This window comes from Aspergillus tanneri (assembly GCF_003426965.1).
Source record: "Aspergillus tanneri strain NIH1004 chromosome Unknown AapTan_4_pilon_pilon_pilon, whole genome shotgun sequence".
Lineage (NCBI taxonomy): Eukaryota > Fungi > Ascomycota > Eurotiomycetes > Eurotiales > Aspergillaceae > Aspergillus > Aspergillus tanneri.
In genome coordinates this window covers 969,479-990,145 of record NW_022984631.1, presented here as the reverse complement: position 1 = coordinate 990,145, position 20,667 = coordinate 969,479, and the positions used below count along the sequence as shown (strand labels likewise).

Genomic DNA, 20,667 nt, shown 5'->3' with positions numbered 1-20,667 from the left:
GGTTGATAAGGGTGAGTGTTTTTTTAAATAGTATCGGTTTCTAGATATAATGTCTACGATGTACACGATTTATCTTTTTATTATCCATTATTGTGTCGGATTTTACAGTAAATATCTTTCTAGCCATTCGGCCTTTGGCTTCATCCGAATACGAGGCGAAGTCGAGGACCAGACAGATCGGATGCGTGTCGGATTTTACATCTCGGATTTTAAGTAAACCTCGGATGATGCCAGTCTATTGTCTCTAGAGGATTTTGTATAACTCTATTGATTATCCTGCAATAGAACATTCACACAATAATCTATTCTGCGCAAAACAATCATGGACACACCGCGCTCACGACTGGTCTTCTTCGGGAATGAATTCCCCAGCGATGACCTCAAGGATCTCTTCCGACGATTGCACCAACACAGCAAGGACCGACGGTTCAGACTACTGTCCATCTTCCTCCATGAGTCGGCGGCCATTCTCAAGGAGGAGAAGGCTAAACTACCTCAGCAGCTGCAGGAACTGGTGCCCCATTTCGACACGGTCTGCACGCTGGCTGAGGTCGACTTTCGTCAGGGGGCTCTAGGCGCTGCGATGGAGAGCGCATTGCTGACTATCCTCGAACTTGGCATGTTCATTGGGTATATTCTGTCTTTCCTGTATATTATTTGAATTCCAATTAACAAAGACACAGTCAGTATGAAGCCGAGGATGCTGAATGGGACCTCGATCCCTCCCACACCAATCTTGCCGGCCTGAGTATTGGTCTTCTCGCCGGTGCCACCGTCGCTCTATCCAGCAGTCTGGCAGATGTAGCCAAGATCGGAGCAGAAAGCGTACGTGTTTCCTTCCGACTGGGAGTCTACGTCGCCGATATATCGTCCAAGCTGGAAGCGCCCCAGTCCGATGGAACGTTGCAGAGTTGGGCGCACGTCGTCACGGAGATGACGCAGGACGCCGTTCAGGAGGAGCTTTCTCAATTCAATGTCGCTACGCAGAGTCCGGATCTTACCAAGGTCTTCGTCAGCGCTGCAGACAAAACCTCCGTCAGTGTCAGTGGGCCGCCATCACGCGTTAAAGCGGCCTTCCAGCATTCTCCTATCCTGAGATACTCCAAGTCGTTGGCACTGCCGGTGTATGACGGCCTCTGTCATGCGTCGCATCTCTACAGTCGGGATGATATCGAGGTTGTTAATAATAGTGCTGAGTCTGTTATACCTACTTCTCGGGTTGTACGACTGCCCTTGATCTCATCCCAGACTGGTAAACCGTTCGAGGCAAAGACAGCCCGTGAGCTTTTCCTGGAGATTGGCACTGAGCTGTTGACCGGCACTATCTACCTCGACAACGTTACGGCTGGTATCCTCGAACACGTCAAGCTGAAGAAAGCGACAGGACAGGACTACCAGGTTGATTCCTTCCGCACCTCCATCGTCCTGAAGGGGATCACGTCCGCCATTGAGACTGGCTTCCCCGAACTGTCGCTCGTTCGACGCGATCTGGTGTCCTGGGTTCACGGAGATTATGGCGCTCGTCGTCCGTCTTCATACGCCGATTCCAAGCTGGCCATTGTCGGTATGGCCTGTCGGCTGCCTGGAGGCGCCAATGACCCCGAGCTGTTCTGGGAGCTGCTTGAGCAAGGACGTAATACCCTCACCACGGTGCCGTCGGACCGATTCGACCTGAACACACACTACGATCCGACTGGAAAGACGGAGAACGCGACTCAGACTCCGTTTGGAAATTTCATCGATCGACCGGGCTACTTTGATGCCGGATTTTTTAATATGTCCCCCCGAGAGGTATTCATCACTATCACCCTCTTCCCACCGATAGTACTAACAGGAACAGGCGGAGCAAACAGACCCCATGCACCGACTTGCCCTCGTTACTGCATACGAAGCAATGGAAATGGCCGGCCTCGTTCCCGGCCGTACGGCGTCCACCCAGCCCAGCCGCATCGGCACGTTCTACGGCCAAGCGAGCGACGACTGGAGGGAGCTGAATGCGTCGCAGAATATCAGTACCTATGCAGTGCCTGGCGGCGAGCGCGCCTTTGCTAACGGCCGAATCAACTACTTCTTCAAGTTCTCCGGGCCTTCTTTCAACATCGACACAGCTTGCTCGAGCGGCCTTGCGGCGGTGCAGGCGGCCTGCTCGGCGCTGTGGGCTGGTGAGGCTGATACGGTTATCGCAGGTGGTCTAAATATTATCACTGACCCGGATAACTACGCTGGTTTGGGGAATGGTCACTTCCTATCCAAGACAGGACAATGCAAGGTCTGGGATAAGGATGCTGACGGGTATTGTCGCTCAGATGGAATCGGCTCAGTCGTTATTAAGCGGTTGGAGGATGCAGAGGCTGATAACGACAACATCCTGGCGGTAGTGCTGGGAGCTCGAACCAACCATTCTGCCGATGCTGTCTCCATCACTCATCCTCATGCTGGCGCGCAGAAGGACAACTACCGCCAGGTGCTGCTTCACCAGGCTGGCGTTAACCCCCTGGACGTGAGCTACGTAGAGCTGCACGGCACGGGCACCCAGGCCGGCGACGCGGTGGAATCCGAATCGGTATCGGACGTCTTTGCACCCTCGATGCCTCGTCGTCGCGCTGATCAACGTCTGTATCTGGGCGCTGTGAAAAGTAACATCGGACATGGCGAGGCTGCGGCGGGCATTGCTTCCCTTCTCAAAGCTCTCCTGGTGTATCAAAAGAACCTGATTCCCAAGCACATCGGCATCAAAACGGAAATTAACCCGACTATTCCCAAGGACCTTGAGCGACGCAATGTTGGTCTGGCCATGGAGAATACTCCGTGGCCGCGACCTGCAGGGAAGAAGCGTCTTGCCATTGTTAATTCGTTTGGAGCGCACGGCGGCAACACGACTCTGCTGCTGGAAGATGCCCCGGAGAGAGTGAAGGTTTCGACTAATGATGAGCGTACCACGCATCCGGTGGTTCTCTCTGCGAAGAGCAAGAAGTCTCTAGAGGCAAACGTGCAGAATCTGCTCTCGTATTTGGATCAGCATCCAGATGTTGATCCGGCAGATCTCTCGTATACGCTCTGCGCGCGACGCATGCACCATAGTATGCGATTCGCAACCGCAGTCTCCGACATTTCGACTCTACAGAAGAGTCTACGCTCATGGCTAGACAACCCGAAGACGTCCTCTGAGCTGCGAGCCATTCCCAACGAGGCGCCATCCGTCGTGCTCACCTTCACCGGCCAGGGTGCTTACTATCGCGGCATGGGCCAAGAGTTGTTCACTGAGTTTCCTCATTTCCGGACGCAGGTTCTCCAGCTCGACCAGCTCGGACAGCGATTGGGATTCCCGTCCGTTGTTCCCGTGATTGATGGGAGCATTGATGACGATACAGCATCGCCGATCTTGACGCAGCTTAGCATCGTTGTGCTGGAAATCGCCTTGGCTCGCTTCTGGTCGTCGCTCGGCGTCCGTATCAGCGCCGTCGTCGGACACAGTCTGGGTGAGTATGCCGCACTCGCCGTTGCGGGCGTCATCTCTGCTGCAGACGCTCTGTATGTCGTTGGACGACGCGCACTGCTAATCGAGGAACGATGCAGTGAAGGCAGCCACGCAATGCTTTCCGTTCGGGCGTCGGTGGACGAGATTCACGACCTCGTTACAGGCAATGCAGATATTGCTGGAATTGCCTACGAGGTTTCCTGTTGCAACACACCCCAAGATACCGTGATTGGCGGCGCTAGAGATGCAATCAACGCCATCCGCAACACCCTCGAAGCAAAGAGTATCAAGTGCACGCAGCTAGATGTGCCCTTTGCTTTCCACACGGCGCAAATGGAACCCGTGCTGGACTCCCTGGAAGCGTTGGCGACTCCGATCGCTTTCAAAGCCCCCAGTATCCCCCTGCTGTCGCCTCTACTGGGTAGCGTCGTGTTTGACGGCAAGTCCATCAACGCACAGTACCTGCGCCGTGCGACCCGAGAGACAGTTGATTTCGTCGCGGCGATTGAAGCGGCTCAGGACTTCGGTCTGGTTGACGAGAAGACAATCTGGATTGACATTGGACCGCATCCGATCTGCACCGGACTTGTGCGTGGCATTGACAGCTCCGCATCCTTGGTCTCCTCATGTCGACGCAACGAGGATAACATGGCGACCATGTCCAAGAGCCTGGTCACCCTCTACCTGGCGGGTATCACGCCATGCTGGCCGGAATACTTCCAGCCCCGTGAGAGGGAGTATTCCTTGCTGCAGTTGCCGAAGTACAGCTGGAATGAAACTAACTACTGGATTCCGTATCTCGGCACCTGGACGCTGGACAAGGCCCTTCTCAAGCATGGGCAGACGACGGCCCCTGTGTCTCTGTCGATGTCGTTGTCGCGTCCTTCAGCACTGCGCACCTCGCTGATCCACCAGATCACTGCTGAGACGGTGGAGGCGAGCACAGCCACCCTCCATGCCATCTCTGATATGCAGCATCCTGATTTCCTGGAAGCCCTGCATGGCCATCAAATGAATAACTGCGGCGTTGCCACCTCGGTATTCTTCCCTTTTTTTAACCCTAATTCTAAAATATAGTGTATATTTCTCGGCTAACAACTAATACAGTCTATCTGGTCTGACATGGCCTTCACCGTCGGTGAATACCTCTACCGTCGACTTGTCCCCCAGACCAAAGACGTGCACATGAACCTCTCAGATATGGAAGTCCTGCACGCACAAGTCGCCAACAAAACCAAAGGAAGCATCCAGCCGCTGGTCCTTAAAGCACACCTGGATCTATCCACCGGTTGTATGTCCTTAGCCTGGTTCAACGCCAGCGCTGAGACGGGCGACTGCATCGGCGAGTCTTTTGCCACGGCCGTGGTCCGTTTCGAGGACCCAGCATCGTGGACCAAGGAATGGGACCGACTCTCCCATCTAGTCCTGGGACGTATTGAAGCGCTGGAAGAGCGAGCCGACCAGGGCAAGGCCAGCAAACTCTCCAAGCCGCTGGCCTACGCGCTCTTCAAGAACGTGGTCGACTACGCAGATCGATATCGCGGGATGGATCAAGTGGTGTTGCATGATCATGAGGCCGTCGCGGACGTGACTCTCACAGCGGAGAGACATGGAACATGGCATACGCCGCCGCATTGGATTGATAGTGTCTCGCACTTGGCTGGTTTGGTCATGAACGGTAGCGATGCCTCGAATACCAGGGATTACTTCTACGTCACACCAGGGTGTGCCAGTTTCCGTCTACTGAATCCGCTGGAGGCAGGTGGTAAGTATCGCAGTTACGTGCGCATGTTCCCCTTGCCCGAGGAGGCGAATATGTATGCCGGTGATGTGTACATCCTTCAGGACGAGCGTATCATCGGTATGGTCGGTCAGATTCGATTCCGTCGCGTGCCGCGTCTTCTGATGGATAGGTTCTTCTCTCCTTCCTCTTCGGCACCTGTGCTGGAACATGTTCAGAAGCCACAAGCTACGCCTCCGAGCGTCCCCAGTGTCTTGAAAAGCGCTCCTCCTCCTGCCGCTGCTGTCCCAATCCCAGTTCCTGCGCTCGCTCGCTCCGAAGAATCATCCGAGGAATCCCCCAAAGAAAGCCCCGTCATCACGCCCGCCGCATCTGAAAGGGGCGACCCCCTAGACAACGGGGTGGTGGGCCAGTGTCTGCGAGTAATGGCACGCGAGACGGGACTAGATCTTGAGGCCTTAACACCCGATGCGAGCTTTGTGCAGCTGGGCGTCGACTCGCTTATGTCTCTTGTCTTATCGGAGAAGTTCCGCGCCGAACTGGGGGTGGAGATTAAGAGTTCGTTGTTTCTGGAGTGTCCGACTATTGGGGAGGTGACGGCTTGGCTGGAGGAGTATTGTTGATATGTCTATATTGTGTATTTGTCCTTGCTTGTGTACTTTATTATATGGGAATCTGTAATAGGAGAATACTACTTATATCGAAGACCACTATAGGAGGGAACCAGAAGTATATACCATGTATGTGTACATTTATGATGTTATCTTTGCTGAGATTCCCTATGGCTGAACAACTCGACCACAAAGGCTATGCATACCCTTTGCAGGTCCTGGAATTATTCTCAACACTCCTCAGTAGACTTATGGACCTTCTTATACTACCGCGATTTTATGCTTGGAACAGTATTATGTCAAGTCTACAATTATTAATTAATAAACCCTTTAATAGCTAAATACTCTATTTTCGCGCTTCTCGTGATCAATTTATAACCTCTTTAGTATATAAATTTTAGATATCCTTGGTGTTTAGTCTTCTGGTGTGTTAAAAACAAGTTATCAATAGAATTCCACAGCACTGAACAGGGTACAGGCTCTTGTTAGGCAAGATAATTCTTCTGATAATTGACATAAGTATAGAGTTTCTATGCTAGTATAAATGCGATCATAGAATTAAGTCATTTCCGAGAATTGTATAAAATCCGACCAAAACCCGATTTTTCAAACTCAAAACCCGTCCTTATGGTTCGGTTTTTAACCTTAGCTCTGTGCTATACATTTACATCAGACAGATGTAACCAACAGGCTACCATTACTAGTTACTATTTCCCACAGCCCTAGTAAAGATGAAAAATGAAAATCCACTCCCAATCCTCATCATCGGAGCCGGCCTCTCTGGCCTCACAACCGCCCGTCTCCTCACAAACAGCGGCATCCCTAACATAGTCTTCGAAGCGTCCAGTCCAGACCGTAGCCAGGGCTTCGCCATCAGTCTGCGAGAATGGGGTTATGCGAACCTCCTGTCGGCCCTCGGCGGTGTGCCGCTGCGAAGCTTCACGAGAGGCGTTGCGCCCGATCGACACATCGGCGGCTCTGGCTGGCTAGACCAGGCGCTCTGGGATAATGGCACGGGTGAGAGGCTGATTTTTCCGGACCCGACGACGAAGCAGGAGATAGTCCGGGTGAACCGGAACGCCTTGCGCAGGTGGATTGCGGATTCTGGCGACGTAGAGCTGGATGTGCGGTATGGACATCGACTGAGAAGGGTTGAGGAGGGTCGCTTGGGCGATGTAAGGGTTGAGTTTGAGAATGGGGCAGTATATCGGGGGAAGATGGTGGTTGCTGCGGATGGAGTGAATTCGACTGGTTAGAACCGCATATCCTCAGTATGAACCAAACTGATGAACACAGTTCGATCGCAAATTCTCCCCAATGTCGTCCCTGAAAATGTCCCCGCCGTGCTCTACCACGGCGAGTTTCAACTATCCAGAACGGACTTCGACCGACTGTTCCGATCACGCACAGGGAACTCCAATGTCCTCGCTGGCGTAGGAGACCGCTTCAATGCCCCGTTCGCCGTCTGCAATATAACCAAGACGCATGTCGACATGGACTGGTCGTACTCGCGACCTGCCTCCGGCTCTGCGGAGGACGACCCGCTGTATAGACCTAATCTCCCAGCTGACGAGGCGAAGCAGATCCCCCCGGAGCTGCTGGAGGAGCTAGCCTCGCGCAATCTAGCAGAGCCGTGGAGTCTCTTTCTGAACCCCGACGCGATTCAAAGTCACCGGCTGTTCCACTGGACTGTCCGATGTGTGTTTGTGGCGCGGGAGGAAATGCAGCGTGCTGCTGCTCAGGGTGTCGTCTTTGTGGGCGACTCGTGGCATGCGATGCCCATCTTTGGTGGCGAGGGAGGCAACCATGCGCTGGTGGATGGAGTCGAGCTGGCTGCTGCCGTTACTGGAGCTGGGAGTGATTTGGCCCTGGGGATTAGAAGTTACTATGATCAAGCGTGGAAGCGATCACAGGACGCTGTTCGACGGTCTAAACAGCGGTTTTATGCACTGCATCGGCCAATGGCGGAATGGAGAGAGATTTCGCAGAAGAAGACATGACTGTCTTGAATAACGTGTACTACTAGGATAAACAATGTATTGATCTTGAAGCTAAGGATCACTAGAGCAGCTATCCATTGTATTATATATATAATTCCATCTATACTTGTAATTAAGAATAAAGCAAACATAATCTTTATAGACAAAGAAATAGATTAATATTCATGATCAAGAGTCTTATATACACTAGACAACAGCATGCTCACAGCCTAGAATCAAGATATTAAATCAGTATAAGTCGCCCCACGTGTTGAAGTGTCTAGGGGAAGATGGTATGTTGTGAGGTGCTAGGATAGCGGTGACTAGATAGTATATTGGAACTACCGTGCGATCTAGTATCGCATGGTGAATATGTTGTTCTATCTTGGAGAGAGCGTAGACAAACACTTTCTTATGTCTACGTGTCCCTTTGCCCCTGAGTGTGATACTATATATCATATCGCTGCGGGACTAGGATATCCGAAGGTGCCTTAGGCACCAGATTTCCAACACCACGTAGACTCAGTCCCACAAATCGCATGCAAGGTCCCCATGTACGACCCCTCGTCCGTGGACGACCATAAGTAGATTAAAGTAAAGATAGAGCAATACATCTATCCTCTGTAGTACGGATCACCTATGTCCAGCTCCGGAAATGCCTCTACTACTTTCACATACCAGTCCTTCAGCTCCCTCACACAACTCCCATGAGTGTCGGCATGCTTCTCTACAGAGGGGACCCTGCCCCGGAGCTGGAGGATTACCTCATCGATTATGATGCAGATGCTATATTTATTCCAGCGGTCCCGCTTGCCTTGGCTTACCATCCGTGTTTTGAAATGGGAGCGGACCGTGTCCACGGACGCGCCATCCAGGGATGATGGATCCTTTATAACAGTCAGGCTGTATCGCGCCCATAGCTGATTATTCGGAGTACGGTCCCGATTCTTTAACCCCGAAGACTATAGATACTTGTATATTTCCCGTTTGATCCAGGAGGTGATAGTGGCAATTGCTTTGGGAAATGTTTTTGCTGACTTTGGAGTATACGCTGCGCGGTAGACCACGCAGCCACATGCCTCCTTAAGACACCCGAGCCTGCGGCAAGATTGGCGGTTGCGCTCCGCTTGGACAGGGTCAATATTGTGGATAATAAGTGTGGATAATGAACATTATGGGCTCTGCTGTGACTGATATTTATTTAGATACTTGATCATCGTTGTTGGGAGTGGAAGGGAAGTGAGAGGAAGCGGAAAACAGGGGTCTACTCTGAGACGTCATTAAATTCTAAAAATCTGATAGAATTCTAGTTGTGGAGGTGCCTACCACTACTTATATGTATATAGGATTCTACTGAATGATTAATTAATTGATTGAATAATAGTTTTTATACCTATTGCAGCCGCCTTAGACGTAGTGGCAGCTATGTATGTCTGTACGCCCTGCCTGGCACCGCAGAGTCCTCCAAGGATGCTCCTATATACACAGGAAATTGTTAAATGATTGGATAGAGCCTAGTGCTTTAAAGTAGCCGAGCGCGCAGTTGTTCTGCGGCTATATAGACGTGTATGTGTTCCGTGTTTGGCCTAGGACGTCCTCTAGAGCTCAGACCTTAGTGTCTTGCAGCTACGATCAGAGTTAACTTCTAATGATAAACTAATCCACCATATAAAGAACTTCCCTTCTTAGTGGCCCGCGTCATACCGCTAGTACTTGCTTAGGTACACTAGGATTAGGCCGGAGAATGTTTTCCCCACCCGCCTTAGCATCCACAGTAGACATAATCCTACCCTAAGGTTCACCATCCACGCTCCCCAAGTCAACCCAGGCTAGGCTTTCTTTGGTAGGTGCCTCGGGTAGAATTTGTGCCGGTAACAAAATTGGAACCCGCAGTCTCTAAAGAATCAAGATAGGTCTCAACTACCTTGACATCTAAAGAGCCTGCCCGGTGACGCATCTACTGTTGCGCCACCTACAGGGTATTATATGACTCTATAACCTACCTAATCCAGACGCAGTTTTGGGAGAGTATAGAGGTTTCACAGCGCCTCCAGTCGATTCTTCTACTCTCTGATGTAATTATATACTGATTTCTTCCCTCTTAATGTAAAATAGGTAATTAACATTCATGTAGTAGTTAGTCCCTATATCTTATTCCCTCTTATATATTCTTGACCACACTTTAGAAGTTATATAATCAAGCAAAGAGTGCTGACTGTGAAGTTAGGGAGACATTAGAGTATTGCAGAACATTAACTATAGATCGATGCTTATTGTTATGCTTAAGAGAGTAATCGCAGTTGGGTTTTGGCTAATAATAATAGTTCCATTGGAAGGAGCCGTAACCTGGTACTGACATGTATGGATTAGTTAGGCATAGCAATAGCTGAGCCTAATAGGCATAAACGTACAGCCTAGACCACTACATAAAGCTCGATATCCTTGCTCGGAACGAAATTCAAACTCAGACGATCTAGATGATCTAGCCCTCCAGAAGATTTACTGGTCTAATCCCAAAGGAGCATTATTCACGAGCTACGGATCATGCAATTAGGATAAATACGAGCCCCCCACCACAATCATATTCTAAATACGAATAACTACCCCGCAGCGATCGTATTCAGAATGGAATACGAGAACCCCCGCAACAATCATTTTCATAAGTGGAATAACAGAGCTCTGACACATGGTTATTCTTCCTAACGGCCGAGCCAAAGTGGAGAATGAAAGTCTACACTACAAGCTGCAGCTCTATTAGTATCAGGGAGCATAGGTAGTATTCAGATAGACTTAATTCATACCTTTATAGCTACACCTTGTCAGTTAGGGTATGAGCCTGTGGGCCTGACCGAGATTATTAATAGCAACCACTAGCTTTGAGTTATTATCCTTTGCAATACCATGGCTGAGTTCGCTTAACAGAACTTATTATGTTTTAGAGCAAACTTAAAACAATCTGTATGCACACTGAAGTAGAAGCAACACAAGAAAAGGTGCAGCAAGGCTTGACCAAGATAAGACAGCTAAGCTATAGCAGCCATGGGCTGAGTAATAGTGTTCAAAAGAATAATACCTAGGTACTTTGTATACTGTAATCAATAAGGTTATAGCAAAAGGTACTGCGTACTATAAATAAACTTGACTAATATTGCCCATGCTACTGGCAGCCACAAAAGCACTCTGTGTCACAAATAATCAGGCCACGTATATACTAACTCTCAAATTAGCAAATGGGAACAAGCTACGCTATCGGATACAAGATCCGAATGGGAGCAAGTTTATTAATACCGTCTCTAGTCTGCATATTGTTAAATTTCGACATATCAGATGCAGCCACTTAATAGTCTTGTAACCAGTGGTTGTATTTAATTACAATATCATATATATCCATTGCAGCGACCATATTATTTTAATGTTTTAGTATAAATAACAAAACAGTATATTAATATTAGAAATAGCTTCCACATGGTGGTTCGGAAATTTAACGATATGCAGACCAGACCGTAACCGGAACAAAGATCGACATGAACCAGACTCTGGTACTATATAACTTGCTGGTGTTGGCGGCCTAAGATATAGCTACCTTGGGGAAAGTAATAACATAGTACAGAGTAGTATATTTTTTCAGAGCAGCTCGCGTATTTTAGTGTTCCACAATAACATCGCGCTTACCGTTTCTGTTATCCAGTATTAGTTAATATCTGCTCTGGCGTAGCCTGTAATTCGGTTAGCGAAGTGGGACCTGCTAGGATCCAATTCCTGTGAAGAAGTTAAATTCTGCCATCTCATAAATTAGCTCTAACACTTTGTGTACTTACTTCTGCGATTCTGCCTCGATAACGGCCTGGGCCTTGCCTGCATCATTTAACAAGGTTTCTAAGGTAACACAGGCATATTGGACTAAGGTATTTAATTCCATTGCTTGACTATTTCGTGATAAATATTCCAAGATCAGGCAATATGTAAATGCCTTTTTAATTAGATAAAAGTTGGCATAAAGAGCTTTGTATTGTATATTTGTATATCGCGTCGCTTGATAATGCTCAAGCAAGGATACAGTCAACAGAAAGATCAGAAACCCCCTAAATGAGTCACTATTACGGCACAGTATCGCGGTTCAGTATCACGGTTCAGTATCACGGCTCACTAAGAGCCGGGAGTTTTAGTCAAACGGTTCGTCTTGACATGTTACACTGCCAATAATTCCACCTCGTGTTTGCCTCGTGTTCGTGAGACCTTAGATCTTCCAACCTCGGAGTAGGCATCGCCCGATATAGTATCATAGAATAAGGAAACCAAGGATGCTTGACGGCCCGGATGGAGCTTATATAGGCATGTGCTTGCTCCAACGCCTGACCAAAGCCTGACCACAACTACAGTCACCATCGGATATCGATATCTTATTAAAATGGAGAAACGTAATCAGCGAAAACGTCCTCAAACACCACATCTCAGCTGCGAGCTCTGTCGCGAACGCAAGGTCAAGTGCGACAAGGTCGATCCTTGCACCAACTGCGTGGCTGCTGGCGTAGTCTGCGTCCCGGTCCATCGGCCACGTCTGCCACGAGGCGTCCATGCGCGGCGTTCACGTAGATCGCCTGTGCCAGCGTCTGCGTCTGCGCCTGCTGCGAAATTGGTAGCTCCGATGGAAATGGAAATTCAAACGGATGCTTCGTCCGGTGCCACGGCTGCAGTTGACGACGACCTCAAGAAACGCATCCATCGGCTTGAGGCGCTGGTGAATAGCATGCGTTCATCCACGACGAGCCCGTGTCCCGCGCCTGTCAGTCAGGTGAGTTGCGCCAAGCCAGTTGATATTTCGAGCATGCTGACGAGGAACAGTCGGTTGTTAATACTTCCCTTCCGGCTCCGACAACCTCAGTACCATGCAGTCCGTCGGTTTCGACTAGCATCCAGAAACAGACGCCCTTGACTCGGGGTCCTGATTATTACTCGGATAATTTAGCTGGGGAGGTAGGGCATGTCACGTGACCTATCTATCCTAGCATTGATGCTAACTGGTCGACTGTGGGCATTGAAGGTACAGGGCCTCCGCGGCGTGATAGGATCGACTGCAGAGCAGACAGAAGCAGAGGGTCCGCCGATACTGAACACCTTGAAAATGGACATGAGTAACGGCAGCGAGCTCCGAGTCCTTGGCCTGAGTGCGAATAACCTGGCACTCGACTGGACTCCCTGGTTCGAAGACAAAGACATATCAAGGCAGCTGTGTCAGGTTTACCTTGAACAAGTGGACCCTGTCATTAAGATCTTGCATCGACCATCTGTTGAGAAGTGGATGATACAGGGGGAACGGTACCTGGGTTTTCCGGAGAGACATGTTGCCGTCGACGCGTTAGGGTCTGCTATCTCTTACGCGGCTGCCGCTAGTTTAACAGAGAATCAGTGTTGGGCGCGCTTTCACATGGGAAAGTCGGGCATCATGGCAGATTCTCGAAGAGCGTGTGAGGCTGCACTGGAGAGGAGCGGGTTGCTGGCCTCTCCTAATATTACCGTCCTGCAAGCATTTGTACTGTATCTCGTAAGTGTCCGCGTCCTAATAGGACAGACAAAGAAGTTTTTCTAACCGTCGGAATAGATTGCCAGAAGATCTGAAGACCGCAGCCAGGCCGCATGGACGCTCACAGCAGTGGCTGTGAGACTAGCAAAGGCACTCGGTCTCCCCATGGACCGAGACAAGACAGAGACATTCTTCAGCCAACAGATGCGCAGACGACTCTGGCTTACGATCTGCCTGATGGACCTAAAAGCCTCCTTCAGTCAGGCCTCCGAACCACTCATCAGCATCGAGGAGGCCACATCCACATTCTCCCCGCCCCAACATATCAACGACTCGGACTTTGATCCAACCACCGCCCACGACGTCCCCGACAGAGAGGGACTGAGCGACACCACATTCGCGCTGGTCTCGTACCACGTCCAGCTGGCGGGGAGGGCTCTCAATTTTGGCGTCGCCGCATCAGACCGAGACCAGAACAAGGAGTCTCGACAGCAACGCGCGCAGCAGTTCGAGCAGAATGCGCTCCGTCTATTGCACTTTTGCGACCCGGAGTCCTCGCCGTATGCGTGGTTCACCTGGCACGGCACGCAATGTCTCGTCTCCGGGGCACGACTGTCCGCATTACGGCCGATTCAGCGCCCACAGGTCTGTAGCGACAGCGGTAGAAGCCAACCGTCGCCCTCTCCCTCCCCCTTTTCCTCTCCCCGTCAGAAAGAAGACAACACAGAACTGCTCCGTCTGACCCTCAGTGTCCTGGAAAAGGCGCAACTGATGCACTCTGATCCCCGCGGTGAGGGGTTCCGCTGGTACGTGACGATCCCGTGGCACGCGCTAGCGACCGCCATCGCCGAGTGCTTCGTCTGTCCGGACGTGAGTCTAACGCAGCGTGCCTGGCCGATCATCGAGGCATCGTATCAGCTCCTGCACTGCGAAACTAGTGTTGGCGTTGCGGGTGAGGATGAGGACGAGACTATCCAGCGTCCGCTGGAGAAGATGATGTGCCGGACGAGGGAGAAACTGGGACCTCTTTTGCCGCAGGCAAGTCCGAGTCCGATATTAGGCCTAAGTAGCATTAGCACGGTATCATCTGCCCCGCGTACGCCTTCTTCTCGTTCGAGCCTCGCACCGAGTGACGCACTAAGCAACTTGTCCTGGCCAACTGCTTTCTCCCATTCTCATTCTCATTCACATTCTCATCTGGGTTCGGATTTGGCCCCAACATCTCCCGTACAGCCATTGACCAAGATGGATCTGGATCCGTTGTTGTTGCCATTTGATATTGATAGCCAGCCACTGCTCGATGGCCAGATACCCCCGGCGGACGTCGAGCAGTCGTGGCAGACGTGGGAGGAGCTGATGTCGGAGATTGGTCATGATGAGTCAGGATCGAACATGTTCCTTTGTTGAATTTACGTCCCTCTTGCTTGATTCTTTGCCAGATATGGTTAGACTAGGGCCTAGGCTTTTTGATGGACTATCTGACTGGTTATTCGGATTTTAGGTCAGCATGCTTATTCTAAGATGGATCTCTGCTCTTCAATAGAACTTAAACGAAAGGTGCGGTTTCTGGGCAAAAAGTACCACAAATCAACACGCTCTAGAAAGTTTACAATATAACGTTGACAAAATACTGCAAAAGGGAAACGGAAATAATTCAGTAAAGATCCAGAATATTGATATTCTTCCATTTATCCACACTACAACATTATAGTCTACGAAGTGTCTACAAAGCATTGGACCCTCACCTACAACAATAAAATCACCCTCTTGGGTGTGTGCTCGGCATCATAAACAACTAGGTCTCATCACTGCTTAGATTTTCAAGTATTGCTATGTCCATCTCCATTCTATACGACAGCCAGCAGACTGATACGAAGTCTCGGATTTTAGCGTCCACTCATCTCTCCTGTCGGCTTTTAGCATCCTATACGAAAAAAAGCATTCGGGGTATAACACAACAGGCACTGGATAACTACACTTAGATTCGATTATCCAGGCCAAGTCTTCTGAGTAATTCCTAGAGTACTCAGAAAGCAATGGCCCTCCGCATGCCCTTCAACCAAAACTTCTGGCAGGAATATCTCTCCGGCCAGGAGGCCAACCTCCCCCCTCTACCGGATATCTCGAGCCTCAGCAGTCGAGTAATCCGTATTCTCGGGGGGAATCCAGGCGCCATGCACCTACAAGGCACCAACACCTATCTCGTCGGAACGGGCGAGTCTCGGATCTTGATTGACACTGGACAGGTAACCCATCATATCCTCTCTATATTTACCCTTTAAAGTATGAAATTGAGACCTGTAGGGCCTCCCCATCTGGCTCTCCCGCTTAACCCACCATCTCCACTCCAACAACATCTCCATCTCCCACATCCTACTCACCCACTGGCACGGCGACCATACCGGCGGCGTCCCCGATTTAATTTCCTACAATACCAGTCTGGCAGGACACGTGTACAAAAACCTCCCCGATGCAGACCAAAATCCCATAATGGATGGGCAAATCTTCACCGTGCAGGGAGCCACCGTCCGCGCCATCTTCACCCCCGGCCACTCAATAGACCATATGTGTTTCCTCCTTGAGGAAGAAAATGCCCTTTTCACAGGTGATAATGTGCTAGGGCATGGGTACAGCGTTGCGCCGGATCTAGGACGGTATATGGAGAGTCTGGATTGTATGGCCGGGTTGGGGTGTGGCATAGGATATCCGGCTCATGGAGCGGCTATTCAAAATCTCCCTGCTAAGTTGGAGGAGTATATTCGGCATAAGGAGGCGCGGGTGAGAGGGGTTTTGTCGGTATTAGTAAAGGAGAAAGAGAAGGTGGACGGTGAGGTTGGTAAGGGAGGGGGCAGAAAGGGGGGTATGACGCTGTATGAGATTGTGAGGGCTATGTTTGGGAGAGTGCCGCAGGAGGTGGTTGACCAGGCTTTGGCGCCGTTTTTGCTGCAGATTTTATGGAAGTTGGCGGAGGATCGAAAGGTGGGATTTGAACCGGGCGATCCAGTAAAGAGGAGGTGGTTTGCAGTTATCCGTCGAACAACTAGGCGATAAAGTTTATATGCTAATAAAATTGTATATTTTAGAGCTATGCATAAATACAAGGGTAGTGTTTTGCATTCCTATTAGTTTGTAAATACATGCTCAAAAACACGGTCCACTAGGCTGATGATATTCTCCAGCGCTGTCCACGTATAAGCCCTAAGGTACCATATTCAGGACATCCTGTCTTGATCCACATACACTTGCCAGCCAATAGACCTGGCTACAAATTCAACTCCAATGTAATACAGGCCGAGTATAGGTATTTGATCTACCCAGAATATGTTTCTTTTGCTCGATCTTCATTACTCTCTCACTGATGAATATGGCCATCAGTGACAGCCTCTTAATCTCTATTTTTGTCTGCGGTATCCTGTCTGGTATCTAGGTATTCGTCTCGTTTGGTCATTTTATATTGGCTTGTTATTTCTCTTGGTAGCTCACTCGTATTTTTTCTTTGGCTATGTTCTGCGTCTGGTATTTGTCACATATTTCTTGCTTAATTCTTCCTTTCATTACTTGAGTGCGATTTCTTATTGTGTAATTACTATTATGTCCAAGCTGGCATTAGAGGGTTACAATATGATTACAAATCCCAGAGCTACCCAAAAGTAGACTGTAGAAATCCTAAGTGTATATTGAAAGTGATAGTCAACTAACTTGGGGTCCCGTCTCCCAATGCAATAGAACTGATCATTTGGAATGGAAGAAAGATGTTTAAACAATGTATATCACAAGAGATCAAGGAAAAGAATATTCCAATACACCCACGTTATTCCCGCCCTTCCAGCCCGGAATCTTAGTTACAGCCAGACACCAAAGTCTATCAGATTTATAGTTACATATTGGAAATAAAATCAGTCAAGTATGCACAGGACCCTCCTTTTCCCTCGTCGCCGTAGTCTCCTCATCGCTCCCAACCCCAAAGTGCCTGGCTAATTCACGGTCGAGTTCCTGTCCTACTAGTTTAGGCATCTCCAAGCTCTGCTTAACTGGGCTGATCCCCTGAGCATTGGCACTGGCAAAGACCACATCCAGCTCTTCCAGGGTACGACCCTTGGTCTCCGGGAAGAAGAAGAACACGCATGGAATCAATGCGGCATTGAACACGGCGAACATGATATACGTCCGGTAGCCGAGATTCGCAAAAGCAGGGGGCGTGATCATCACGATCAGGAAGTTAGACATCCAGTTGGAACTGGTTGACAACGCATTGGCCTGGATACGAATACGTAGGTTGGTGATCTCCGCGGGATACAGCCAGGTCATACCCAGCCAGCCGATGGCGAAGAACGAGTTGAAGACAAACAGGAATACCGTGGCTGTGACGCCGTACCGCGTCTCCAATTTGGGAGCTCCGTTGTCCATTTGTTTTCCTGTTGATACGGTGCCTGCCAGTACCGCCATGGAAGCCATCATGCCAAACGCTCCTACCAACATCAACTTGCGTCGACCGGTTCGCTCAATCAACGGCAATGAAACGAGAGATGCAAGGAAGTACTCGGTGCCGTTGCAGGCCGCGAGAAGACGAGACATTGATGGTCCGAAACCGAGGGAGTTTTCGAACAGGAATGTCGCATAGTAGGTAATCAGATTGATACCGCAGATTTGCTGGAAGAATTGCGATATCATGGCCAGCCCGGCTCGTCGAAGGTTCTGTGACGGTCCGTTCGTCAGCAGCTCGCTGTACCGGAAGGGTCCACCCTTGCTCTGGGCCTCCAAGGCATCGTTGATGTTGCGCAGTTCCTCGTCAACTTCTGGGTCATCTCCCGCTTTGTTCACCAGGCGCGCAGTGACATCGCGCGCTTCCGTGTGGCGACCCTGCATGATCAACCATCGTGGGGAGTCCGGAAGGTACAGAAGACCAATCATCACGACAATGGTGAAGAATGACTGGAACATGATTGGGAATCGCCAACGGACGGACCCCTCGAGAAAATAGAAGCCGTAATCCACCCAGTATGCGATCATGATACCCGCCGAGATCAATGCTCCCGACAGCATGATCAGGACTCCTCGCTGATGAGGGCGAGCACATTCACTCTGCCATGTGGGAATCGCTGTTCTCACGCATTAGTACATAGTATTGGAAAATGGACCGAAAACATACTAGAAGTCACCATGCCGTTTCCAATACCACCGACAACACGACCAGAAACGAACAAGCCATATTCAAATGACGCGGCCTGCATGATGGTCCCAATGACCATAATCAAGGAGCCCCAAAAAGTAGAAGACTTCCGTCCCCACTTTTCACCGTACATCAGGATCACAAGTGAGCCCAACCAGCATCCGATTTGATAGACGGCGACACCGGCGGCCTGGGTGTTGGCGTCACCCTTGCAGTGATCGGGATGAGGTATTGTATTTGTGGGGCTATCCAACCAGCACAGGTCGTTCGATTTGTCGCGAGGCGTCATGAGGGACAGATTCTCCTGAAATGAATCCAACGTGAGTAGAGCACTGAGTACACCCTGGTCATAACCGAACATCAGGAAGCCGCAGCTGGCAATGAACCCAATCGACCAATTCAGAGCTCTCCCAGCCAGGGGCTTTCCGCCAAATTTCCATTCCGGCAGGTCTCCCATCCACCCAAGCCATTTATTCAGCCCAGAGCTGGCTTCAGCTTGCTGTCGTTCCTTCCTGATGCGTTCCTCCTTGCTGAGATTAGGCGTGGAGGACGAGTTCGATGACTGGTCCTGGGCATGTTCTGACAGGGGGAAGGCCCCGGAGGTCTTCTCTTTCTCATAATAACTTGACATCGTGTGACACTAGTGAGTCCAGTACGATTCAACAAGTGAAGCCCAGCTCTTACCCCGGAGTCAACCCGGGATGACGGACCCATTTTTATACTCGGACTACCCGACCCCGCGAACTGCCATCGCCTGTATTTTCCGATTGTGGGGAATGCTGAGAAGGTCGGTCCCAGCATAGGACGACTTCTTGTGCGCGACCTCATCCGAGACGATGTTTGGTCTCATCTCCAAGATTCATTTCTTGGTTCCGCTGTGACGAACTTGGCGGAGTGATGGCGGAATAGTCAAATCAGGAAGTCCGAAGGTCTGCCAAGGCTTGGCCTACACCCCACCAATGCCAGGCCTGCTGTTGGAGGAACGGATTGTTGGCGCGGCCGATGTCATCGTGCTTACTTCCAAGCGAATCGAAAGCGTGGCACACGTTACAGAATCTAACGTTGTCTCGGGAGTTCGCCACCCCTATTATTCGGCCACCATGGAAGTTTCGGTGATTCCCGCCCGGTGAGCAGGGAACGACCGAAATGAAATGTTGGCGTACCACGAGCCACTGGTCAGGGAAATATAGCGTGGCGTGGGCACTCTCGATGGATACTATATATGGGGTGGCCAGGAGATGCCATCCCGCTAGTTGTGATATTCAGTCAATGCCATCGGTCTACATATAAATGGCCGGTTTGGCACCTAGAAACTGTGAGCTAGGTCAGAAATGCTTTCCAGATCAGCTTGATGTGCTTTAATTATGACGAGGTTAACTGGTTAACAGTAACACCACAAAAAACATCCGTTAAATTTCCGTGTGATGATTGTGGTATGCTTCGGCCAAGTCTCGGCATCTTTGTCAGTGGAGCGATAGGCGAGGTGTTACCTAATACCAAGAATGGTTGCAGTTGATTCGCTAGGAATCTCACATATTGCACCTGTTAGAGAAAATCTCGGCAATAGAATAGCCCGCCAGATGTTCTACGCCAATACTTCAACTAGGCCATCTCTTCCCTTCGCTGGTCCTAGGACGTTCGCCTCGCGGATCCTTGTTATGAGTATTGTTCATGACAGCCGCTAAACTACTGACCGGGTTGGTATTGATTGTGACTATTATCCTAGCTGAGTGGCTGAATCTCCTGTGGCTGCCGTACCCTGTCGGCTTTGTACTGACCGATGGTGATGGCCGTATCGGTGTAACTGGTGGCTATATCTTTTCCTGTGTTTTTGATGTACTAATGGTGCCGGTCTTGAGCTTTGCCGTCTTGTTTTTTGCCTGTGGTTGGAGTTATCGGCAGTTAAATATTGATTTCAATGATAGTCGTCTAAGTTGAAAGAGCGAGGATGTGACGAAGGAAGTTGCAACTGATAGCACGGCTTCGGCTTTGGTATCTTTGGAGTTGTACTATTGGATGCTTGGGCTTTATCTCCTTGCGTAGATGGGCTGTTGAAACTATTTGTTTATTTGATTTCCACTCGTTTTTGGATTCCTGTTCTGCAGTTTCCGTGGATGTCTCATCTCAGACTTTTTTCTTTCCCTAAGCTTAAGTGCCTTTGATAGTT

General features: G+C 49.9%; 5 protein-coding genes across 5 annotated transcripts; 4 read left to right on the top strand and 1 right to left on the bottom strand.

The window, feature by feature from the left end:
- Nucleotides 1–322: 322 nt before the first annotated feature.
- Nucleotides 323–5,842, top strand: nscA (non-reducing polyketide synthase nscA; the record flags this gene model as incomplete). The annotated part of the gene is made up of 4 exons (XM_033570185.1): nucleotides 323–630; nucleotides 684–1,791; nucleotides 1,841–4,516; nucleotides 4,586–5,842. The coding sequence occupies 4 exons, from the start codon at nucleotides 323–325 to the stop codon at nucleotides 5,840–5,842; spliced, it is 5,349 nt and encodes a 1,782-aa protein (XP_033426217.1).
- A 719-nt stretch (nucleotides 5,843–6,561) lies between these two features.
- nscC (FAD-dependent monooxygenase nscC) lies at nucleotides 6,562–7,830 on the top strand (the record flags this gene model as incomplete). The annotated part of the gene is made up of 2 exons (XM_033570184.1): nucleotides 6,562–7,081; nucleotides 7,127–7,830. The coding sequence occupies 2 exons, from the start codon at nucleotides 6,562–6,564 to the stop codon at nucleotides 7,828–7,830; spliced, it is 1,224 nt and encodes a 407-aa protein (XP_033426216.1).
- A 4,387-nt stretch (nucleotides 7,831–12,217) lies between these two features.
- Nucleotides 12,218–14,737, top strand: nscR (Zn(II)2Cys6 domain-containing transcription factor nscR; the record flags this gene model as incomplete). The annotated part of the gene is made up of 5 exons (XM_033570183.1): nucleotides 12,218–12,601; nucleotides 12,652–12,783; nucleotides 12,857–13,351; nucleotides 13,409–13,975; nucleotides 14,042–14,737. The coding sequence occupies 5 exons, from the start codon at nucleotides 12,218–12,220 to the stop codon at nucleotides 14,735–14,737; spliced, it is 2,274 nt and encodes a 757-aa protein (XP_033426215.1).
- Nucleotides 14,738–15,366: 629 nt separating this feature from the next.
- nscB (metallo-beta-lactamase type thioesterase nscB) lies at nucleotides 15,367–16,381 on the top strand (the record flags this gene model as incomplete). Its single annotated transcript, XM_033570182.1, has 2 exons — nucleotides 15,367–15,576; nucleotides 15,635–16,381. The coding sequence occupies 2 exons, from the start codon at nucleotides 15,367–15,369 to the stop codon at nucleotides 16,379–16,381; spliced, it is 957 nt and encodes a 318-aa protein (XP_033426214.1).
- An 849-nt stretch (nucleotides 16,382–17,230) lies between these two features.
- On the bottom strand, nucleotides 17,231–19,131 carry ATNIH1004_005527 (sugar porter family MFS transporter; the record flags this gene model as incomplete). Its single annotated transcript, XM_033570181.1, has 2 exons — nucleotides 17,231–18,429; nucleotides 18,480–19,131. 2 exons carry the CDS (start codon nucleotides 19,129–19,131, stop codon nucleotides 17,231–17,233), a joined length of 1,851 nt encoding a protein of 616 aa, XP_033426213.1.
- Between the last annotated feature and the right edge of the window lie 1,536 nt (nucleotides 19,132–20,667).